At 41.3% G+C, this 24,681-nt stretch overlaps 1 protein-coding gene and 1 non-coding gene across 4 annotated transcripts; both read left to right on the forward strand.

Moving 5' to 3' along the window:
• Window positions 1-16: 16 nt before the first annotated feature.
• Rnf41 (ring finger protein 41) lies at window positions 17-24,217 on the forward strand. Of its 3 annotated transcripts, none has more exons than XM_015483226.2 (7): window positions 17-231; window positions 3,657-3,853; window positions 12,606-12,718; window positions 19,103-19,374; window positions 20,230-20,365; window positions 20,720-20,823; window positions 21,660-24,217. In XM_015483226.2, the coding sequence occupies exons 3-7, from the start codon at window positions 12,629-12,631 to the stop codon at window positions 22,009-22,011; spliced, it is 954 nt and encodes a 317-aa protein (XP_015338712.1). In that variant the 5' UTR covers window positions 17-231; window positions 3,657-3,853; window positions 12,606-12,628; the 3' UTR covers window positions 22,012-24,217. The 3 variants fall into 3 exon arrangements, with proteins under 3 accessions (XP_015338712.1, XP_015338713.1, XP_015338714.1); XM_015483227.2 differs by having other exon boundaries at window positions 31-201; XM_015483228.2 differs by lacking the exon at window positions 17-231 and adding an exon at window positions 285-391.
• LOC125618242 lies at window positions 19,835-19,972 on the forward strand. The gene has a single exon (XR_007349501.1). It is a non-coding gene; the product is annotated as a small Cajal body-specific RNA 11 (non-coding RNA).
• Window positions 24,218-24,681: the final 464 nt, after the last annotated feature.

Here is a 24,681-nt window from a genome sequence, read left to right on the forward strand (position 1 = left end):
GCGGGGCTTGGTGACGGGCTTCCGCCAGGTTGCGTAGCAGCAGTGGGCGGGGTAAAGGATCCTTCTGAGACAGCGACGAGTGGTCGGAACCTTCTTTCCCCTCCTTCTCCTTCCCCTTCCCCTTCCCCTCCCGGGAAAGGCTGGGACCCGGCACCGGGGCTATCCTGTGGCCGCTGCGGCCTCAACTCCTGGCAGGCCCGGGTACGGAGAGCCCAGACTGCGTCCAGGGTGGTGCGTACTGCGCCTGCGCGAGTTTTCACCTAAACCAGGGTGTGGGAGGGGAAGGGGCGAAGTCCCAGGGGTTTTGGTTCTAGATACTGGGGTTCCGGAGAAGGGGTGAAGTAAAGATGAAAAATGAAGGAAGAGGGCAGCCTTGGGAAGGAGTAGGGAGGTGAGAAGGGGGCTCTGGAGGTTGTGTTGCTGGGGGAGGTGCCCTGGAGTAGGGGAGTCTTATGTGAGGGAGGGGGTCTGAGCCAGCCGGAGGACTGGGAGGAGCGGACCCGCGGAGAACAGCGTGGTATTTAAATGGCCAATGATTGACAGGCTTGGAGGGAAGGAAGGGAACGTTCGGGGGGCCAGCCTCAGCAGGGGCGGCGGAACCTGAACCTCCGCCCTCAAAGCGCAATAGCTTGGCTTCTCTCCCATGCCTTGTCTTTGGCAGCCTTGTGTCTTTCATTCCTTTCCAGCTCCTTTTCCTCTCCCAGCCTTCCGCGAAGGAATCTCACATTCCTTACATCTTTGCCCTTGGTTTGCAGCCTGGTCCTCATGCACGCTTCACGCAACCTCTTCACACACCATAAACCCTGCCCCGATTTAGGATGCAGGGATATTGAGGAGTGGGGAGCTGGGGGCTGAAGAAGAAGCCAGAAGCCAAGAGGGGTGAAAGCGTTTTTTGCTTGAGGGATTGACAGATATCTTCCCCATTAAGAAACATTTCATCTGACAGCAAATGAGGCTATTACTGAGGTCGAGATTTTTGGAGAATGATCTATGCAAGTCTTATTCCTTCCTATACAATGGTTTTCGAGTCTGACAATAGGCTGATGGTGTTGCAGGCTGCTAGTCTTCCAGCAAGTAGGAATGGAGTGGGCTCGTGAGGGAATATGAGTGATGCAAAAGTGTTATTACCCTATGTATCCAGTTGACCTTGTGGCCTGGCCTAGTTCCCAGTAATTGAAAAGAAGGAACAAGTTTTTCCAAACATTTCCTCTGGCTCTCACTATAAATCTATTTTGCCGTAATATTTCTACAAATAATACCTTACCTGAGGATAGTAGTATTAAGTATACTTTTGAATTCTCATTTGTTTGTAGGACAGTATATAAGGTAGTTAGGGCAGGTATCATTTTCTGTACCTGACAATTCAGGAAACTGAAAACTACAGAAGGGTTAGATAGTTTATTCAAAGTTGTCCAGTTGGTTGCTCCATAACTAGGACTAGAATCCAAGTCTTCTGACTTCTGTTGTCCACTCTGTTGAAAAACCCCATTTTGTTCTACCCAGTGGGGTATTGAAGTAGGATTGGTTTTCTGAGTGTGAGCAACTATTTGCTTTCTGAGTCTGGAACTTGTCACTTGAAGGAGGCTTGAGCATAGCCATAGTACTGGTTCCTGGAAGCATTTCTCTTCTTTTTTTTTTTTGGTACCAGGATTGAATTCAGGGGCACTCAAACACTGAGCCACATCCCCAGCCCTATTTTGTATTTTATTTAGAGACAGGGTCTCAACTGAGTTGCCTAGTGTCTCACTAAGTTGCTGAGGCTGGCTTTGAACTTGCAATCCTCCTGTTTTAGTATCTGAGCTGCTGGGATTACAGGCATGCACCACACACCTGGCATGGAAATACTTCTTTCTTTTTTTTTTTTTTTTTAAATATATTTTTTAGTTGTAGATGCACACAATACCTTTATTTTATTTGTTTATTTTTTTGTGGTGCTGGTGATTGAACCCGATGCCTCTGGCATGCTAGGCAAGTGCTCTACCACTGAGCCACAACCGCAGTTTTTTTTTTTTTTTTTAATGTTTATTTTTTAGTTGTAGGTTGACACAGTACCTTTATTTATTTATTTTATATGGTGCTAAGGATTGAACCCAGTGCTTCACACATGCTAGGCAAGCGCCTACCTCTGGGCCATAACCTCAGCCCTATGGAAGCATTTCTTGAGGTACAAATGCATTTTATTGGGAAATGGGGGTATCATCCAAATGAAAGAAATATGATACCCTTTTTTGTATTAAGGGTGGGAAAGGAAAGTAGAGAGAAATACCAACACCTCCCAACCCCAGCTGAACCACAGGCAAGAGAAAGTGTGTCTGGCATGGCACCTTTATTACTCTGATTAATTTAAAAATATGTGCTAAAGCTGGGCTTGGTGGAACATATATCTATAATCCCAGCAACTCGGAGGCTGAGGTAGGAGAATCACAAGTGTGCGGCTAGCCTCAGCAACTTATTAAGGCCTTAAGCAATTTAGCAAGACCCTGTCTCAAAAAATAAAAAGATCTGAGAATGTGGCTCAATGGTAAAGTGTCCCTGGGTTCAGTCCCCTTTACAAAAAAAAAAAGAAAGAAAGAAAGGAAGGAAGGAAGAGCAAAACACACTGTGGCTAATGAGCATGAAACATTATTGAACATATGTACCAGACTCGAGATGAAGCGGTGGGGCTGGAGTTGTGGCTTAGTGGTAAAGCATTTGCCTGGCATGTGTGAGGCATTGGGTTTGATCCTCAGGACAACATAAAAACAATAAATAAAATAAAGATATCCAACAACTAAAAAATATTTTTAAAAAAGAGATGAAGTGGACTTTGTATTATGTTTCTTTAATTTGTTTTTTGTGTTTTTCCTTTAAAGTATTATGTTTTAAAGTCATCATCCTATTTTATCCCAACACAGTCCTTAAATTATTAACAGACACATATTAGTGAGGAAATAAGTTTGAATAATTGCTATTCCCCTGAAAATAGTTGAGTAGATCTCATAATCACCTTTATCTTTTCTGTTTGAGTCCATTCTTGTAAAGGTGAGAGTCTGGTCACCCTAATTTTACTGCTCTTCAGCCTTCTGAGTTGCCCACTCTGGAATAATTTCCTTACTGCCTATTTTATTTTATTTAAAGGCCAGTCCCTTCAAGAATATTTCCTGACTTAGGAAGTAGAATTGCACATGTACCATCATTCTTGAGCATCTCTGTATGAAGTAGTATTTCCAATTAAAGGGTAGGACTAGAATTCTTTGAACATGAAATAAGTGTGTGAAAACATTTAAAACATGAAAGCATCATACTGAATACGTCTGGTATTATGACTCTCTGTATTATATAATCACGGACTTGGAATCATTGACATTACTTCTAGTTAGGTGTGCTGAATAAAAGAATCCTTTTTCTTAATTTCTTTCTTTTTTTTTTTTTTTTAAATCACCAACTGCTCTTCTCTTTCTTGTCCTTTTCCTCTCTCCCAGTTATGTTTGAATCTGTTGGACTATATGTTTGATTCCTTAGCTCATGAGCTCTACTTTGTACTGAAACCCGTAGTCCTTAAAGGAGTTGTCTCATTCTTCCCAACTAACTCTTGACCAGATCCAAGTCTATCCAGTCTCATGCCAATGGAGGTAGTTCCCCTGACTCACCTTTCTCTTCCTTGTTCCTATTAATAGAGTGCTCCTGATTGTGACATCTGATTGTGACATTACATCCATCCGTTGGTGATGGAGTTTGTCACTAGGAAGGAAGACTCAATTGGAGAATAGCCAACAAGATGGGTTACTTGGAGCATCTCCTGAGTGGTACTGAGTGGAGGCATCAGGGGGTTGGAGCCTTGTGAACAGGGAACCTGCCCCCCAACACTTGAAAGGTAAGGAGCCTTGATTTGAAATCCCATTCTAGGCTTCACCTCTTTTCTCTGCCAGTTGGGGTTCCTATTGCTCTTAAAAGCCTGATTCCTAGCCGGGTGCAGTGGCACACACCAGTGACTCGGCGGCTGAGGCAGGAGGATCATGAGTTCAAAGCCAGCCTCAGCAAAAGCAGGGTCACTCAGTGAGACCCTGTCTCTAAATAAAAATAGGAAAATAGGGTTGGGGATGTGGCTCAGTGCTTGGGTGCCCCTGAGTTCAATATCTGGTACCCCTCCTAAACAACAACAACAAAACAAACCTGATTCCTAAAACTTCTTTCTATAGAATACTTTCTGTGATTTTTTTTTTAAGTATTGGGATTGAACCAAGGGGTGCTTTACCACTGATCTTCATCCCCAGACCTTTTTATTTTGAGGCAGGGTCTCACTAAATTGTTAGGGCCTTGTTAAGTTGCCTATGCTGTCCTCAAACTTGCAATTCTCTTACATTAGCCTCCCAAGTTGCTGGAATTACAGCATGAACCACTACTGTCATATTTCCTTGATTAGCCCACACCATCTTGGTTTTTTTTTTTTTTTTTCATATATATATCTCATGTTATACATCATGTTTTAACAACTCAGTGAGACACTGTCTCTAAAAAAAATACAAAATAGAGCTGGGGATGTGGCTCAGTGGTCAAGTGGCTTGAGTTCAATCCTCAGTACCCCCCCCAAAAAAAAAGTGTAAGAAGGGGTATGATAAATCTCTTGCATTCTTACAAGAACAGTGGTGACCAAGAATGGAGAAATTCTGGTGTAATGCAGAGGAAGTAAGTAACATAATCTGGTTTGATTCTAGCTTGCAAAATAGGAGACTCAGAATGCAGTTTTCAATTTGGATTAAGATGTTTAAATCAGAGATTGGCAAACTTTTATAAGCCTGAAAGAGATACCTCGGTGCTACTTCAGGTCACCTACCTGGTTTGAGTGAACCCTTTCAAGACTTTTTTTTTGGAGGAGGGGGGACTAGGGATTTAACCCAGGGACGCTTGACCACCGAGCTAAGTCCCCAGCCCTTCCTTTTAATTTTTTTATTTTGAGACAGGGTCTCATGAAGTTTCTTAAGAGCCTTGCTAAATTGCTGAACCTGCGATCTCATGCTTTAGACTCCCAAGGAGCTGAGATTACAGGTGTGTACCACTGTGCCCTGCTAGTTGTGACTCTTGAGGTTCTTGTGGTTACCATTTTACTAGGCCTTTTGCTCCAGGGTGATAAGCAGCTGAATTTTTCTGAGGCTTCCCTATTGGAATAATAACTGGACTGGCCTCTGGGCCAGCCAGTAGCTGTGTTGGAAGTTTCAGAGATTTGAAGGGATAGTCAAATGAGCCTAACCTATCAGATTTAGACTGTGCCTAGGGACAGAACAAAGCCAAATCAGAGAACTGACTTTCAAGATTGTGTATAACCATGTCAACATTTGTTTCTCATAGGTGAGGAATAGGGAATACCCTAACCAGATTAGAAATGTGAATTTCCCATTAAATCTTTTTTTTTCTTTTTAAATTTTTAGGCATCATCTATTGACTTTTTTTAATACACCTTTATTTATTTATTTACTTATTTATTTTATATGTGATGCTGAGGATCAAACCCAGTGCCTCACACATACTGGGCAAGCACACAAGCACTCTACCACTGAGCTATAATTGCAGCCCTTCTCATTAGTTTTTTTTTTTTTTTTGGTACTGGGGATTGAACCCAGAGACACTCAACAACCATGGAGCCACATCCCCAGCCCTATTTTGTATTTTATTTAGAGACAGGGTCTCACTAAGTTGCTTAGGGTCTCACCTAGCTGCTGAGGCTGGCGTTTGTGGTCCTCCTGTTCAGCCTCCGAAGCTGCTGGGATTACAGGTGTGTACCACTGTGCCTGGTTTCCATTAACTCTTTGTTTTTGAAGGGGGTACCAGGGGTTGAACTCAGGGACACTTGACCACTGAGCCACATCCCTACCCCTATTTTGTATTTTATTAGAGACAGAGTCTCAGTTCTTAGTGCCTTGTTAAATTGCTGAGGCTGGCTTTGAACTCGTGATCCTCCTGCCTCCACCTCCGAAGCTGCTGGGATTACATGTGTGTACCACTGCACTTGGCCCATTAATTTTTTTTTTTTTTTTTTAAAGAGAGAGAGAGTTTTTCAATATTTATTTTTTAGTTTTTGGCGGACACAACATCTTTATTTTATTTTTATGTGGTGCTGAGGATCGAACCCAGCGCTGTGCGCATGCCAGGTGAGCACACTACCGCTTGAGCCACATCCCCAGCCCCTGGCCCATTAATTCTTGATGCTACACCTCAGAAAGGGTACAGGTACAGGAAGAAGGATAAAGTAGGAAAATCTCCAGACAACTAAGTGTAGGGATGTGGTCAGATTTAAAAACAACTGTGACTAGCAGCTCTACAGAGTTATCTAAACCCTGACTTTATATGGGAACCTTTTAATTCTTAATACTTGGCTGATGGCTTTCTACCCTCTTTCTGTATCTGTGCACCAATTGAGGGAAGTTTTTTTGCTATTTTTTGGGGGGGATGTGGGATCTTCTGAAACCCAATTCATATAATTTTCAGTACTTGATTTCTTTAAGACATTATCATTAACATTGATTTAAAATGACAGTAATGAAGCACAATACAAACTCTAGGCCTGTTTTCTACATTGCCTCAGGAAAGAAAAGAAAAAAAGGTAATATTAATTTTCACAACTTGCTAAGGATAACTCATTGTTTTAAAACTCAAATTTTGCAGAAATGTACAACCTAGATCTAAAATATACTCCCAGCAAGCTGGGCATGGTGGTGCATGCCTGTAATCCCAGTGGCTGAAGAGGCTGAGGCAGGAGGATTGCAAGTTTGAGAGACCAGCCTCAGCAACTTAGTGAGGCCCTAAGCAATTTAGTAAGACTTTGTCTCAAAATAAAATATAAAAAAGGGCTGGGGGGCTGTAATGTAGCTCATTTTGTAAAGTGCTTGCCTCATATGCACAAGGCCCTGAGCACCCAGCACCACACACACAAAAAAAAGGGCTGGGGATGTGGCTCAGTGGTTAAGTGGTTAAGCAATCCTGGGTTCAATCCCTGATACCAAAAAGAAAAAAAAAAAAGGCTCCAGCATCTAGATTTTAAAAAATATTTACCTATATGACTTTTCCTTTTTAAATTTATTTTTATAAAAATGGGCCATTGTATGCATACTGTTTTGGCAACTTGCATTTTTCTTTCTTTAAGTGGTGGTGAGGATCGAACCCAGGGCCTCACATGTGCTAGGCGTGCACTCTACTGCTGAGCCACAATCCCAGCCCCCCGTTTTTAAAAAATATTTATATTTTAGTTGTAATTGGACACAATACCTTTATTGACACAATACCTTTATTTTATTATTTATTTTTATGTGGTGCTGAGGGTTGAACCCAGGGCCTCTCATGTGCTAGGCGAGCATTCTACTGCTCAGCCATAACTCCAGCCCCAACTTGCATTTTTCATTTGGGGAGGCAGGTAAGTATAATGGTTAAAAGGCTTGATTCTGAGGGGCTGGACTGTGGCTTAGTAGTGCACTTGCCTGGCATGTGTGAGGCACTGGGTTCAATTCTCAGCACCACATGTAAATAAATAAAAAAAAAAAAGGTCTATCAACAACTAAAAAAAATATTAAAAAAAGAAAAAAAAAAAAGGCTTCATTCTGAGCCAGTCCACCTGGTTTGAATCTGGCTTTACACCAGTTAGCTGTATGATTTTGGATAGGCTTTTTAACCTTTGCACCTGTGTTACTTATCTGTAAAATGTGAATAATGATAGTATTGACCTCATAGAGTTGTTATAAGGATTAGATGAGCTAATATTCCAAAAATGCTTAAAATAGTGCCAAACACTTAGTAATGTTCAATAATTGTTGTCTTCGTTATTGTTTAATAGTATATATAAAACATGATCATTCCAAGTTTGATCTTCAGCACCACAAAAATAACAATAAAAAAATCATTGTAGAAGAAGTAAGAAAAACTAAAAGCAAAACTGAGAATGAAATTAAAAGTATTAACAATGTATACTTAAAAATGGCTTTTATAATAGATATCCTTTGAGATGTTTTCAAATATAGATGTGGCCAGGCATGGTGGTACATGCCTGCAGTCCCAGCAACTCAGGAGGCTGAGGCAAAAGGATCACAAGTTCAAGGCCAGCCTCAGCAATTTAGTGAGAACCTGTCTCAAAATAAAAAAGTGTTGGGGATGTAGTTTAGTGTTAAAATGCTCCTGGGTTCAATCCCTTGTTACCAACCCCTATAAAAAAAAAAGAAAATATAAATGTGAATACACAGCATATAAATATATATACATTTTTTAAATTTTTATTTTTTATTTTCTAATTGTATATAACACTATAATGCATTTTGACATAATGTACACAAATGGAGCACAACTTCTCATTCCTCTGGCTATACATGGTGCCGAGTTACTCCAGTAGTGTAATCGTACGTGTATATAGGGTAATAATGTCTGTCTTATTCTACTGTCCTTCCCATCCCCACAGCCCCACCTCTCCATTCTTTCCCCTGTACACAAACCAAAGTTCCTTCATTCTTCCCTACCCACCACTCACCCCACTATGGATCAGCATCTCCTTATCTGAGAAAACATTCAGCCTTTGGTTTTTTGGGATTGGCTTATTTCACTTAGCATGATATTCTCTAGTTCCATCCATTTACCTGCAAATGCCATAATTTCATTCTTCTTTAAAGCTGAGTAATATTCATTATGTATATGTACCACATTTTCTTTATTCATTCATCTGTTGAAAGGCATCTAGGTTGGTCCCACAGTTTAGCTACTGTGAATTGAGCAGCTGTAAACATTGATGTGGCTGTTGTCATTGTAGTATGCTGATTTTAAGTCCTTTGGGTATAAACCAAGGAGTGGGATAGCTGGGTCAAATTGTGGTTCCATTCCAAGTTTTCTGAGGTATCTCCATATTGCTTTGCATAGTGATTGCACCAATTTGCAGTCCCACCAGCAATGTATGAAGGTACCTTGTTCTCTACATCCTCGCCAATACTTATTGTTGCTTGTATTCTTGATAATTGCCATTCTGACTGGAATGAGAATGAATATATTTTTGTTTTTAAACAAAAATAGAACTATGGCATATAAGATCTGTAAAATTATATAAACAATAAATGTTAAGTAAATGTTACTGATGAGAAATAATTATGTCTTAAGTCGTATGAATGCTACATGATATTCAATTTTATGGATTTAAGAAATTCTCAATATTTATGATATTTCTGATATTTTGCTACTATACACAACACTTAAATAGACAACTAGATTCATTTCTTTTTGTACCCTTGGGTAATTACTTCCTCAGGATAAGTTTCTCTAGGTAGAATTGTTAGATAGAAGAGTGTATACTTTTTAGTATATTTACCAAGTTTATGTCATAATTCAATTGTATTCAACCTTTTCTTGCAAGAGTACATTTTTTCTAGGCCTTGCTATAGTATGTAATATCTTAACATGTGTGTATTTTATATGCCACACATGACATATATAGCACATGACACATGAAGTAAATATTTTCTATACATTCTTTCACAATTTAATATAATTATAGATATATTTGAATTGTGAATACCACACAAACAAATATTTCCAAGGGTACAGAGAAATAGAAAAATTAAAATTCCCCTCTTATCTCTATGCCTTAGTCCCCACTTCTCAGCAGCAAGCACTGTTAGCAATTTCCTGTGTATCCTCTAGAGAGTTCCAAACACATATAAGCATGTGCACACATATATATTGGTTTTTTTTTTTTTGCACACATGGAGGCATACTTTACATGTGTTATTTTGCAGTGACCTCATAGCTGTGATATGTATCATCTGTAGGTTTTTATCTGGTGCATTAAAAGCACCAATTATTATTGTTACTGGTTTTGGTACTGGGGTACTTTACCACTGAGCTACATTTGGAGCCTTTTTTTTTTTTTTTTGGTACTGGGGATTGAACCCAGGGCATTTAAGCACTAAGCCATGTTCTTATCCCTTTTTTATTTTTTATTTTGAGACAGGGTCTTGCTGAGCTGCTTAGGGTCTTGATAAATTGCTGGTGCTGGCTTTGACCTCAAGATCCTCCTGCCTCAGCCTCCCAACTTGCTGGGATTACAGGTGTGCGCCACCTTGTCTGGTTAAAAGCGCAAATGATTTTATTTTTTTTCTGATTAATTTTTTTGTTTGTGTGTTTTTGGCACTGTGGATTGAACTGAGGGGCTTTCGCAACTTGCATGCTAGGCAAGCACTCTACCACTGAGCTACATCCCTAGCCCCTCTTCGACTTTTATGAGCCCCTTTTCTCCAGGATTTTCTTCTACTTTTTTTTTTTTTCTTCAGTATCAGAGATTGAACTCAGGGGCACTCAAGCACTGAGCCACATCCCCAGCCACTGGGATTACAGGCACCCCCCCAAATTTAAATATGTATATATAGAGCAAACTATAAAATAAATGTAAAATGTTAGTATTTGGAGATCTGGATGAAGGGGATATGGAAATTCTTTGTACTGTTCTTAATACTTCTCTGTAAATCTGAAATCATCAAAATAAAGTTAAAACATTGACAATGGGGATATAGCTCAATGGTAGAGTACTTGCCTAGCAAGTGTGAGGCCTTGGGTTCAATCCCCAGCACCATACAAAATAGTTAAAATATATAAATTTAGCCTAGTACAGTGGCACACAACTATAATCCCAGCAACTTGGGAGGCTCAGATAGGAAGATTACAAGGTAGAGGCCAGCTTCAGCAATTTAATGAGACCCTGTCTTCCTATAAGGAAGAAAAAGGGCTGGGGATGTAGTTTAGTGGTAAAGAACTTCTGGGTTCAATCCCCAGTACCCATCCCAAATGGTGGGGGGTGGCGATTGTGCTTTAGGCAAGGCAGAATCCAGGACTTTACTGAATATTATGAAAATTATGAATATGATTTCTTACTTTATATCAACCTTTTTTATGTGTGTGTGTATGTGTGGTACTGAGCATTCAACCAAGGGCCTGCTAGATATGTTCTGTACCTTTGAGCTATATTACCAGCCCTTCATTCTTATAAGCAAGCTAATGGCAGAGATGGTCCCCAGCTACTCTGGGTGGTTCATCCTGTCAACTGTGACCCCAGGGGAAGGGCTTTCTTGATAGTACCAGGAAGGTTCTTGGCAACAGTCTCACCGTCTTGGTTTGGGCCACATGTCCATTGGAACCATGGTATGATTCCTAAAAGAAAATTTTAGTGTTATTTAAGAAAACAGGATACTAGGGGCTGGGGTTGTGGCTCAGTGGTAGAGCGCTCGCCTTGCACATGTTCAGCACCACATAAAAATAAATAAAAAAATAAAGATATTGTGTCCATGCATAACTAAAAAAAAAAACAAAAACCGTCTCTTAAAAAAAACTTCACATCGTTACTGTGAAGCTCCCAGTTAAAGCAACATTTAAACAAACACTTAGCTGGGCATAGTAGGGCATGCCTGTAATTTGGAATTTGTAGTTTGAGGCAGGAGGATCACAAATTTGAGGCCAGTCTGGGTGACTTAGCCAAGACCCTGTCTCAGAATGAAAAGAGAAAGATCTGGGATATAGTTTAGCATTAAAGAACTCTGGATTCAATCCCTAGTACCAGACCGAAACAAATCAAAGCAAAACAAAAAACACCAAACACTTTATTGATTTGTTTTATGTAAGTAATTTGGCTTCAGTACTACATTGAATATAGAAAGGGACATGAATTCCTACTTTAAAGGAACTTTTAATCAAGTGTAGGTTGAGCATCCCTTATCCAAAATGCTTGGGACCCGAATTTCTGGATTTTGGATTTAATTGGATTTTGGAATGTTTTCATGTGTGCAATGAAACATCTTGGGGATGGGACCAAGTCTAAACATTAAATTTGTTTTTATTTTTTATACATACATCCCAAACCTAATATCTTTCTTTTCCGCCCCCTGTACTGGGGATTGAACCCAGGGGTGCTGGACCACTAAGCTACATCCCCAGCTCTTTTGATTTTGAGACAGGTTCTGCATAAGTTGCCCAACCTGTCCTTGAACTTGCAATCTTCCTAGCTCAGCTTCCTGATTTGCTGAGATTACAGGCATGTACCACCATGATTGGCATAGCTCATTATATATATCTTTAGTGTACCTGTGTTTTGATTGTGACCTATCACATGGGATCAGGTATGGAATTTTCCATTTGTAGTACTCAAAAAGTTTTGGATTTTGGAGCATTTAAGATTGCACGTTATGGCAGCTCAACAATTTAGGCTTAGGAAGGTTTTGTAGCTTTCCCTGTGCTATACAGCTAATTTGTGAGAGTAAGCATGTGAATCCAGTTCATTTTGACTTAACACAGTGCTGTACTTGTGCTCGTACTTAACCTTTCAAGGCCTCTATCCACTTTATCCCTCTTCCTTTTTTTTTTCCCCCTGGTGCTGGAAATTGAACCCAGACCTCGCTCATGCTAGGCAAGTACTCTATCACAGAGCTATACCCCAGTCCTTAAATTAAATTTCTTATGTCAGCTTTTATTTTTTTTTCCCCTAAATTACTGGTACTTATTAGACTCTTAATAAATATTTGTTGGATAAATGAATTAATCTTGGCAATGAGTTCATTTTCACCACATTGTGGTAGACTTTCTGAACTGGCCTCTTTTTCCTCTGTTGTTTCTTCCAGGATCTGGGTTTCAGTGATGAGACATGGGGTATGATGTAACCCGTTTCCAGGGGGATGTTGACGAAGATCTTATCTGCCCTATTTGCAGTGGGGTCTTGGAGGAGCCAGTACAGGTGAGTTGGTTGCATGGTGGGTTTAGTAGGGCAAGAGGTAGCAGTGGAACTAGTAGAAAATGTTCATGAGAAATGGAATCCATGGGGAAGTCACTATGTTTTACTTCCCCTCCCCAACCTTAATAGAGGTTTGGTACAGAGGAGCAGTGGTGGCTCCAAGAAGAATAGGGCCTTCCAGAGTCTATCCTGAGATGGATGCCATAGATCCCCTGCTTCAGATTTTCTTATAAGGTTGCTCTAAGATATTTCTGCTGTAAAATAGTCAGTAGCTTGTTTTTTCTTCTTTTTTACTTTTATGATTCTGAGGATCAAATTCAGGGCCTTGCATATGCTAGGCAAGTGCTCCACCATTGATCTACAATCCCCAGCCTTTACTTTATTTTAGGCAGGGTCTCCTCAAGTTGCTGAGGCTGGCCTTGAATTTAGGATCCGTCTACTTAAGCCTCTTGAGTAGTTGAGATCACTGAGGCAGTGTGTGCTTTTGTTACCCAACTGTTTGTTTCTTCTGGCAGTGGCTTCATAACTGCCTCTTGTCTGCAGGAACTGTGACTAGATTCATCTTCCTTTCCATGCTTGACCTTCTGGATTCCTGATAAGTTCTCTCTGAATTTTGATGATGTAGTGTTCCTGATAATCAGCTAGTCTCTCTGTAGACCTCTTTTATTAACACATAGGAAGTGGGAACTACATTTACTGATGGTTTCTTCCAGGGATCTATTAAGTAGATCAACTTTTGTACAGCCATGCATTCTGTAATTTGACATGAAAGCTGTTGGCATCAGTAGGTTATTTTTTTGCTAGCCTTGCCCAACCAGAGTCACTCATACCTTCTTAGGGCAAGTTTGAGAAGAAGCTTAGTATTACCAGTCAAATACAATGAGTAAGGTGATTCCTTAACTGTTGCATTCATGGGACATCATCCTACATGATCCTTATTACCCTCATTCTGTAAATACCAATTAATCCTCTGCTACTCCCAGCCAACTAGAGGTAATCCCATTTTCCAAACAAGGACACCAATCAATCAGTGAGGTCTCATATTTACTGCTTATATAATTCCCAGGGACTCCCCCTTGAACCTTTGAGTTGATTATTTTTCTCCAGTTTCCAATCATCCAAAGAAGCACATATGGTTGAGCTGAATAAAATTCAGACTACATTCCAAAAGCAGCCCTCCATTGACTATCCCTTTTCTAGGTCTTTGCAGCCTACTGCTATTAGAGACATATTGAATAGGTGTGGAGTGAGCTATCCTTATGATGTCCAGAGATCATGGGGTGTGTCGGGTTCCCTTCCCTCTCTGACAAGGCCTTGTCTATTTTCTGTTGTTGTCATTTGAAGCAAGACACTTATAAAGAGGTGAGTGCTAGTTAGAAACCATCTATCCACCTCTAAGATTTACCTTCTAAGGAGCAGGGGAGGCAAACTTTGTGATACTAGGCATATTTCCAAGGGTGAAGGCCCCTGCTAAGGATGTTAATGCCATGCCATAGTTTGTTTGTTTTTCTAGTACTGAAGATTGAAACCAGGTATACTTTCCTACTGAGCTATATCCTCCATCCTTTTAATTTTTTTTATTTTCAGCCAGGGTCTCTCAAAGTTGCCTAGGTTGGTCTGTAGCTGTGATCCTCCTGCATTAGCCTCCTGAGTCGCTAGAATTACAGGCGTATGCCACTGCATGCAGCTGTTTGGTTTTTTGGTTTGGTTTTGTTTTGTTGCTAGAACCCAGGGCCTTGTACATGCTAAGCATACTCCCACCACTGAGCTATACTCCCAGCTCTTTATTTTTTTTTAATGTTTTTTTAGGGGCTGGGGTTGTGGCTCATCAGTAGAGCACTCACCTAACCCACACAAAAGGCGCTGGGTTTGATCCTCAGCACCATATAATAATAAAATAAATTTTTTAAAAAAGGTATTGTATCCAACTACAACTAAAACAAAATATTTTTAATTGATTTTTCAAATAAATGATAGTGGAATACAACTCTATACAAAAGGTTGCTCAATTCTTGTTATACATAGAGAGCACAATTTTTCATATCTCTGGTTTATATAAAGTATGTTCACACCAGTTTGTGTCTTCATACATGTACTTTGGATAATGATGTCCATCACATTCTGTTGCTATCCACATCACTTGCTAACCAAAATAAAATATTTTAAAAAATGTTTTTTATTTGTGGATGGACACAATATCTTTGTTTTATTTATTTTTATGTGGTGCTGAGGGTTGAACCCAGTGCCTCACATGTATGAGGCAAGTGCTTTACCACTGAGCTACAACCCCAGCCCCCAGCTCTATTTATTTTTGGAATAGGTATTACATTTATATGGTTAAGAAATCAAAATAGTGGGTTGGGGATATAGCTCAGTTGATAAGAGTGCTTGCCTCGCAAGCACAAGGCCCTGGGTTCAATCCCTTCAATCCTGGGCACCACAAAAAAAAAAAGAAAGAAAAAAAGAAATAAAAATAGTATGAAAAGATGGCTGGGCATGGTGGCACACACTTATAATTTCAGCAATTCTAGAGGTTGAGGCAGGAGGATTCCAAGTTTGAAACCAGCCTCAGCAACTTAGTGAGGCACTAAGTGACTTATCAAGACCCTATCTCAAAATAAAACAAAAGGGCTGGGGATATAGCTCAGTTGGTAGAGTGCTTGCCTCACATGCATAGGGCCCTGGGTTCAATCCCCAGCACCATACACACAAAAAAAGGGAAGGGGATGTGACTCAGTGGTTAATCACTCCTGAGTTTAATCCCTGGTAAAAAAAAAAAAAAGAGAATTCTCACTTCTGTCCTTGTCCCTGTCTACCTATTTTTATTAATTTATTTGGGGGCTGGGGATGTGGCTCAAGTGGTAGCGCACTCGCCTGGCATGCGTGCGGCCCTGGTTCGATCCTCAGCACCACATACAAACAAAGATGTTGTGTCCGCCGAAAACTAAAAAAAAATAAATATTAAAATTCTCTCTCTCTCTCTCTCTCAAAAAAAAAAAAAAAAAATTATTTGGTATCCCTTCAGGGAGTAGATAGATATGTGGGGGGAGTATACAACTCTACAAAAGGTTGCTCATTCTGTACACTTCTGTAGCAATGGTGGGTTTGAATTAGGATAATCATTAAAGAGGTGATAGTTGCAATTCACAATAGCCAAATTATGGAATCAATCAAGATGCCCATCAGTAGATGAGTGAATCAAGAAATATATATATCAAGTATATATATACACAGTGGAGTTTTAGCCATAAAGAAGATGGAAATAATGGTATTTGCTGGTAAATGGAGAACATTATGCTAAGTGAAATAAGCTGGAGTCAGAAAATCAAGGTTTGAATATTTTCTGTCATATGTGGTAGATAAAGCAAAGTAAGAGAAAGAAGGCAGTGGGAGTTGGGGATCAGATATCATAAATCTTTTATCAGAGGAGTTGAAGATGAGTAAGAGGGAGCAAGGAAGGATGGAAAAAGGGAGGAAATATGGAATACCTCTAACAAAATCATGTTATGTGTATATATAAATGTATCAAAGGGAATTTCAGTGTAATGTATATGTAGAAAGTACCCATCAAAAATAAATAAATAAAGGAGCAAAAGGAAGACCAGTAGAGTAGAGGAGGGGGGAGACGGGGAAAGGGAGGAGGAGAGGAAAACGGGGGAATGGGAATTGAAATCAAGTTCCTTGCATGTTTGATTTTATCAAAATGAACCCAACTACTACGTATAACTATGATGCTCTAAAAAAAAAAGAAAAGAAAAGAAAAAAAGAGGGGGCTGGGAATATAGCTCAGTTGGCTGAGTGCTTGCCTTGCACTCATAAGGCCCTGGGTTTAATCCCTAGCACCACAAAAAATAAGTAAGTAAATAAATAAATAAGAGTTGATAGTTGAATCAAGACCTGAATGATAAGGGGCTTTCATGTTTTGATCTGCAGGAAGGCATTAATTTTAAGCACAGAGTAGCAGTAAAAGAAAGGTTCTAGGGGCTGGGGTTGTGGTTCAGCAGCAGAGCACTCACCTTGCACATGTGAGACCCTAGGTTTGATCCTCAGCACCACATAAAAATAAATAGATAAAATAAAGGTATTGTGTCCAATTACAACTAAAAAAAAAAAAATAGATATTAAAAAAAAAAAAGAAAGGTTCTAGCTGGATGTGATGAAACATGCCTGTAATCCCAGGGATTTAGGAGGCTGTGGCAAGAGGATCACAAGTTTGAGGCCAGCTTGAGCAATTTACCAAGACCCCACCAAAATAAAAAATAAAAATACGGGCTGGGGATGTAACTTAGTAGTAAAGGCCCCTGCGTTCAATCTCTAATATGTCTGTGTCTGCCTGTCTCTCTCTTCCTTTCCCCCTCCCTTTCTCCTCCTTCCTTCCCCTGCTCTCCACTCTCACACATGTGCACATACACAAAGTTCTGGGGCAGAAATGAGCTGGTATGGTCAAGGAACAGAAAGAAAGCCAAAATGGCCTGAACATTGCTGGGAATATGGCATAAGGTGAGAGTCAGAGACACAGGCCCAGATTAGGCAGAGTTTATAGGTCCTAAGTAGGAGTTTAGATTTATTTTAAGTACAGTGGGAAACCGTGGAAAGAAATTTATTGTTGTTTTTGTGCTGAGGATCAAACCTGGAGGCTCATGTGTGCTAGGCAAGTGCTCTATTGTGGAGCCTCCAATGTAAATTTTTTTGGGGGAGGATACTTGACCACTGAGCCACATCCCTAGCCCTATTTTGTATTTTATTTAGAGATAGGTTCTTGCTGAGTTGCTTAGGGCCTTGCTGAGTTGCGAGGCTAGCTTTGAACTTGAGATCCTCCTGCCTCAGCCTCCCGTGCCACTGGATTACAGGCATGCACCACCGTGCCCAGTCCCATTGTAAATTTTTAAGCATGGGAATGATATGGTTTGGTTTGCATTTTAATTTTTAATTTTGGTTACTGGGGATTGAACTCGGGGCACTTGACCACTGAGCCACATCCCCAGCCCTATTCTGTATTATATTTAAAGATAGGATCTCACCGAGTTGCTTACCTCTTCACTTTGCTGAGGGTGGCTTTGAACTCAAGATCCTACTGCCTCAGCCTCTGGAGGATTACAAGCATGTGCCACCACAGTTGGGGTTTTGCATTTTTAAATGCTTATTCTGGCTGTTAAATGCAGAATGGATTATAAAAGGAAGGGGGTAACCAGGTGCAGTGTTTACCTGTAAATATCAGTTACTGGGAGGGCTAAGGTGGGAGAGTTGCAAGTTCAAGGCTTGTTTGGGCAGCACAGTGAGACCTATCTCAAAATAAATTAATTAATTAAAAGTCTTTGGGGGAGGGCCAAGGTAGGAGTAGGAAATCCAGTTAGAAGATATTCAGTAATTTATAGAAAACTCTGGCCCTGTTTAGGAGTTTAAGTGTGTCTGTTGGGACTCATGGCGACTCCTAAGGTCAGCCTTCTTATTTTATAACAACTTGGATCTATGTAGAGCGGTTTCTTACTTCTCAACAGGAGTCCCAGGCATTTCTTGTTCTGCTCTCTTATACTGATCCTCTACCAGTAAATCTTTTCTCCCTCTTCTCCATATCTGTGATCTGAATCATCCTTCAAGATTCATATCAAATTTTGGCTTCTCCATAAATAATCTGCTATGATTGACCTAGTCTGGAAAGATCTCACCCTCCTCTGGTCTTTATTTATTTGCCAATTATTATATGTGCAGTCCAGTTGACAATAATTGTCTTATGTCATCTCCTATTGTCCTGGAATGTTATTTATATCTCTTATTGTTATGTAACTTTTTACTTGTTTGTCTTGTCTCACAACCTGTTTGGTTTTTTATTTTTATTTTTTGGAACCAGGGAATGAACCCAGCAGTGCTTAACCCTTGAGCCACATCCCAATCCCTTTTTTTTGTTTTATTTTGAGATAGGATCTCACTAAATTGCTGATGCTTTTGCCTTAGCCTCCCAAGTATCTGGGATCACAGGCGTGCACCACTACACCTATTGAGCAGTTTGTTTGTTTTTTTTGTACGAAGGATTGATCTCAGGGGCACTCCACCACGGAGCCACATCCCCAGCCCTATTTTGTATTTTATTTAGAGACAGGGTCTCACTGAGTTGCTAAGCCCCTTGCTTTTGCCGAGGCTGGCTTTGAGCTCGCGATTACAGGCGTGCACCACTGCACCTGACTCCCATTTGTATTCTTGAGCACAGGAAATATATCTTAAGCCTGATCCCAAAATGCCTTGCCCATAGTAGATCTATAATTTGCTGTGACCCTAGGGACCTTTGGTTCTAGAAGCTTTTCAAAGGCTCAGTTGTTTTTGTAGTTATATCCAGGTTCTTAGCTCCTACTAATTTCCTTGTGTCCCTCTTTCTCTGTTCTCTCTTCTTAGGCACCTCACTGTGAGCATGCTTTCTGCAACGCCTGCATCACCCAGTGGTTCTCTCAGCAGCAGACGTGTCCAGTGGACCGTAGCGTTGTGACAGTTGCCCACCTGCGCCCAGTACCTCGGATCATGCGGAACATGTTGTCAAAGCTGCAGATTGCCTGTGACAACGCTGTGTTTGGCTGTAGTGCTGTTGTCCGTCTTGACAACCTCATGTCTCACCTCAGTGACTGTGAGCACAACCCAAAGCGGCCTGTGACCTGTGAACAGGGCTGCGGGTGAGATTCCTTCCCTTCTGCCCCACACTGATAAGGGGTTCTCATTTCTGTTCCTGCATCTGGATGCCCTGCCCACTTGCTAAGGAGGTTTTCTGTGCATGTAGGCACAGACATACCTGACCCTCTTGGTTCTCTGCCCCAAATGTCACTTTCTTGCTGCTTTCTAAGTTTTTGTTTTAATAAGAGGACAGCAATTCAGCAATCTAGGTGATAACACTAAAAATTGATTTACTTTATTTTTCCCTTTCAGGCTCATAATGCTTTCTATTCGTCAGGCTGACTGCTCTAATTTCCAGGCTTCTCTCTCCTGCCCTATTTTTTCTTTTTTTGAGGTAGAAATATTTGATTAAATGCTGATAGCAGAGGCAGTGAATCTAGGATTTCTCAGAATAAATAAGTGCACAGGCAGAATCTATAGGAGAAAAAACCCATATGATTGATAAAACACTCTTGTCTTTTCTTGTCCTGGCTTTTACCTTTCTTGCTTCCCTGTACTCAGTTTTAACAGGGTGGTTTAGCAATATACCTAGAAATCCCCCTCTCAGTTTAGGAGGGCCATACTAAGTAGGAGTGGCTATTAAAGGCACAAGAAAATAATAAAAAAGAAAAGGAAAAAAATCCCCATAGTACTATATCTTAAAGGATGAAAGAAATTCAGATAAAGTAGAGCAAAGGAGAAGGAAGAAGTCTGGGGGAAGAAAGTTAATGGAATAAACAAAGGAAGGCCTGAAATGAATGTTAGATATCTGGGGTAGAAGATATCCCACTCATCAATTTTCTGCCACTGACTAGGCCATTTGCCTACATGACCCATTGAAAGGGCCTGTTCTGCTCTTTCCCCACTTTGGACTGCAGCCTGGAGATGCCCAAAGATGAGCTGCCAAACCACAACTGCATTAAGCACCTGCGCTCCGTGGTACAACAGCAGCAGACACGTATTGCAGAGCTGGAGAAGACGTCAGCTGAACATAAACACCAGCTGGCGGAACAGGTAGGGCTCAGAGAACATGGGGTAGAACATTTGCCTCATATTCAAATAACTGCATGCCTGTGGGTGACAGACACCACTGTGAACACATGGATTTGTGGTTGTGCTTGTAAGCCCTGGTGAGTGGGTATTTGACTTCCCTTCATCCCTTCATGTCATTTATTCACCTAACATTTATCAAATGCCTTCTCTGTAAAGGCACTTTGCTAAGCATTGGGGAGACAGCTGGAAATGAGATAGTCCTATTCTTGTTTTCCTGAAGCTAACAGTCTCATGTTTCTCAGATCTTTCAGTTTCCTTGGTTCTCAGATCTTGTCTGCCTAAACTATCATCCCTGGTTCTCCTTCCCTCCAACAGAAGCGAGACATCCAGCTGTTAAAGGCATACATGCGTGCAATCCGCAGTGTCAACCCCAACCTTCAGAACCTGGAGGAGACGATTGAATACAACGAGATCCTAGAGTGAGTGTCACTCAGGATATGGAGTCAGACTCCACGTCCTGGCACCAAAGCCTGAAAGGAGGAATAACAGGGGAGTGGCAGAGAAGGGCAGTAAGAAAACTGGGCCAGGGCCACTGCTTCTCAGATTTGGGTAAAGGACAAAGGCAGAGGAGAAGAGGATAACCCTCAATTCCAGGACAGGATCTCTTATTCATTTGGGTGGATGGACAGGGAATCCTGCCCAAGGATGCAGTTTTTCCAGAACTAGGTGAGTACCACCAAGAACAAAGCCCTGTTTTAAAAGCTGTGGAGTCATAAGAGGGCCAAAAAGAAATAGAAGATATTGTCCCTGTCTTCAGGTAGCTTACAACCCAGAGAAGAAGAGGGAGAGTACAAATCCAGGAAAGTGATCTAAAATGCCGCAAAAACAAGTGAAGTAACAAGTGAAGTCTAAGATCCCTTTCAGTTCTGGAGTGCTATACAGTTCATAGACTAAATGTAAGTGTGAATTGATATATATAGGGCAATAGTGCCTAGCGGGGACACAGTATAGAGGAATCAATAAACATTTGTTGAGCACCTACTGCGTGCTAGGCACTATAAGTGCTAAGCATTTGGGATTTCAAAGAAAATTCAAGGATAGTGTAGACTCATGGAATTTAATTGGTGAGTAACTTGTGGTGACTTGGATGTGATCATCTAGGGAAAGATTTGGGGTTTCTGAGCCAGTACTGGAAGGAGAAGGAAGAATAGACGCTAGCTAACTGCAGAGTGGGTGGTCATTCCTCTTAAGAGAAAAAGCCAAAGTAGATAAAGGTGATGAGCTGAAATGACCACCTCCAACCCCTTCCACACAGGTGGGTAAACTCCCTGCAGCCGGCCAGAGTGACCCGCTGGGGAGGGATGATCTCAACCCCAGATGCTGTGCTCCAGGCTGTAATCAAGCGCTCCCTGGTGGAGAGTGGCTGCCCTGCCTCTATTGTCAACGAGCTGATTGAAAATGCCCACGAACGCAGCTGGCCCCAGGGTCTGGCCACATTAGAGACAAGACAGATGAACCGGCGCTACTATGAGAACTACGTGGCCAAGCGCATCCCTGGCAAGCAGGCTGTTGTTGTGATGGCCTGTGAAAATCAGCATATGGGTGATGACATGGTGCAGGAGCCAGGGCTTGTCATGATATTTGCTCATGGCGTGGAGGAGATATAGGAGAGTTCCACCAGCTATGAGGAAGAGATGGAAATCGGGAAAACCCCATCACTCCAGCAGCTGGGCCTTGAGTCGTCCTCCCCACTCTCCTTAATGCCTCGGCTTACACTTGAGCCACACATCTCCCTGCTGTTCTGGCACTGAAGGGCCCTGGAGCACTTTGCTCAGCCTTTCAGGGGAGAAACCCAGATTCCTGCCTTTTGCCATATTTCTTCCCCTAAAATGTCTGTTAATTCTCAGCATGGGTGGGAAAGTCCCCACCTATGTATTTTCCTGCCTAGGGTCCCTGGTTCCAGGTATTTTCAGAAAGCACAAAGAGATTTATTTTCCCTAGAGGATCAGGCTGGAATGAGGAATTGCTAATCATCCCTGTACTCTAAAACCAGGGAATCAGAGCAGGCTGGCCTGTTGATTCTAAGCAGCATTTATATGGCAGCTCTGAGGAACAGACATCTAGAAGAAAAGGTAAGGGTGGATCCAAAACCCTAGAAGTAAATAAGCCAGTAATTGGCCATGACTGATAGCCCTTAGGGGAAGACTGGACCTCTGTGCGAAGCACATCCCTGTTCAGCCCACCTTAAAGGTGCAGGCTCCTAGGTTGGAATGCTGGAAATTTCCAGATGAGCTCTGTTTTCCACTTTTTCATAATTAGGGAATGACAGGGTTTGGGGTAGGGGTTTGACTGTTGAGGTTCATATGCTCAGCAAGAAGCTGCTCTCTGGCTTTTGCTGAAGTCAGGTAGATACTGCCTCTTGTGTCATGCCCATAATAGTTCCATACACCCCTCTCTAGACCTGTGATTGTAGTTAGTTATTTTGATAAATTTCCTTTGGCTGTTGTTTATATTTCACAAATCACATCTGTCCCCCCCCTTTTTTTTTAAAAAAGAATGGCCTGGTTATGACTACCCCACTTGCTAGTCCAGCCACATTGTTGGCAATTTAATTTATTTACTTTTTTTTTTTTTTTTTAAAGAAAGGAAAAAAGAAAAAATATCAACAAAACTTAAAACTTTTGCTGTTCGTATTGTGGGGGTTCTGGATAGGGTGGGTCAGGGAGGGGTCTGTTTTATATTTTTCCTTTTCAGCACAACCTTTGGCTTTAACATAGGAGGAGCCAAGGGAGTCCTTGACTGAATTTATACCTGCTCTGACACTCCATAACCTATCTGAGATGAGGAGTTATTCCTCTACTCCCACGATGGATGTGACACACAACATCAATGCCTGTGTCCCTGAAGAAATTTGCTTCCAGCCCTTTAGGGTCTTATTGTAAAACTCTGGATTTAGAGCATTAATTTTGAAGGCATCCATCTGCTGGGTGCAATGAAGCACATCTGTAGTCTTAGCTACTTAAAAAACTAAGGAAGGAGGATATCAAGTTCATGGCCAGCCTCTGCAACTTAGCAAGACCTTGTCTCAAAATTTAAAAAAATAAATAAATAAATAAGGGTTGGGGATTTGGCTCAGTGATAGAATACCTTGGGTTCAGTCTCTAGTACCAAGAAAAAAATGGGGGGTGTGTGTGTGCATCTCCTCAAGTTTCCCTGGAGCTATATAGCTGGGTTCTAAGCCTCACCAGGCAAGGGATAAGAATTATCTCTTGTGTCTCCAAGAACAGGCTGTGCTTTGCCTCACCCATGTCCACCTAAGGATTTCAACTTCATTTTATGCTACCTGAGGCATTCCTTGATCCCTATGATTAGTGACTGACAGAATAAGTGAAGGGGAAGGTAGTAGGTGTGATTATTTTAATATGAAATACGTGGGAGTGGGGTTTGAGAAAAATCAAAGGGCTCCTCTCCACCATATAACAGCTTCTCTTTTTGGAATTTTATTCCAGGCCAACTTGCTATTGGTCTGGGTTAGTCAAGTCACGGCATCACTTCAATTGGGGTGGAGGGATACAGCTTGAGGGGAGTAGGGAACCAGCCATATTCTAGCTTTAGGACATGGTGCTCAGGAATTTGCAGACACTGCTATAATTATTAGTCTGGTTACATTTCCTCCACTTCCCTTTGCCCCTTCCTACCTTACCAAGGTTCATAGTCTCCTGTCCTTAACCCTCAGGTGGAGCTGGAAAGCTCAGTTGAGACTTCCCTACCTACCCTTTGCACTAGTGTCTCTGCAGGTTGCTGGTTGTGTTGTACATGCTCTTCCATTGTGTTGACTGCACTAATAATAAACCTTTCACTCAATCCTCTAAATTCTTAATTCACCATTACTCATTTTCTTGGTAAAGTTTCTCATCTGTTTGGCTTTTCTTCCACTCTTAATTATCCTTCTCCTTGCTTTGTAAACCTTACCTTTACCTTAGATCTGACCTTTGTTTTGGAAGCTGTCTATCTAGGAATAGTGTGTACTCTACATCTGCTTCGCTCTGTGTGCTCTCCTGCATCCTCCCCCTCCTCTTATTCTGTATCAGCCAAAGCTCTCTCCAGTGATCTGAACTGTGTTCTTTCTAAGGTGTGCCTTTACCCTAAATTCCATGTCTTCTCTGTGTTGCTAGGCTTGGGGTTACTTTTTGTAGAAGGTGCACACCTTTTCCCCCTATCCCACAAGCACCTTTGCTTTGAAATCTGGAATTTCATTGCAGGCAGAGAGGCCTCCACTCCCTGATACCTCCTAACCAAGAAAATAAATGTGAGGAAGGGAACCTGAAGCAACTATA

This window comes from Marmota marmota, unplaced genomic scaffold (assembly GCF_001458135.2).
Source record: "Marmota marmota marmota unplaced genomic scaffold, marMar, whole genome shotgun sequence".
Taxonomy (NCBI): domain Eukaryota; kingdom Metazoa; phylum Chordata; class Mammalia; order Rodentia; family Sciuridae; genus Marmota; species Marmota marmota.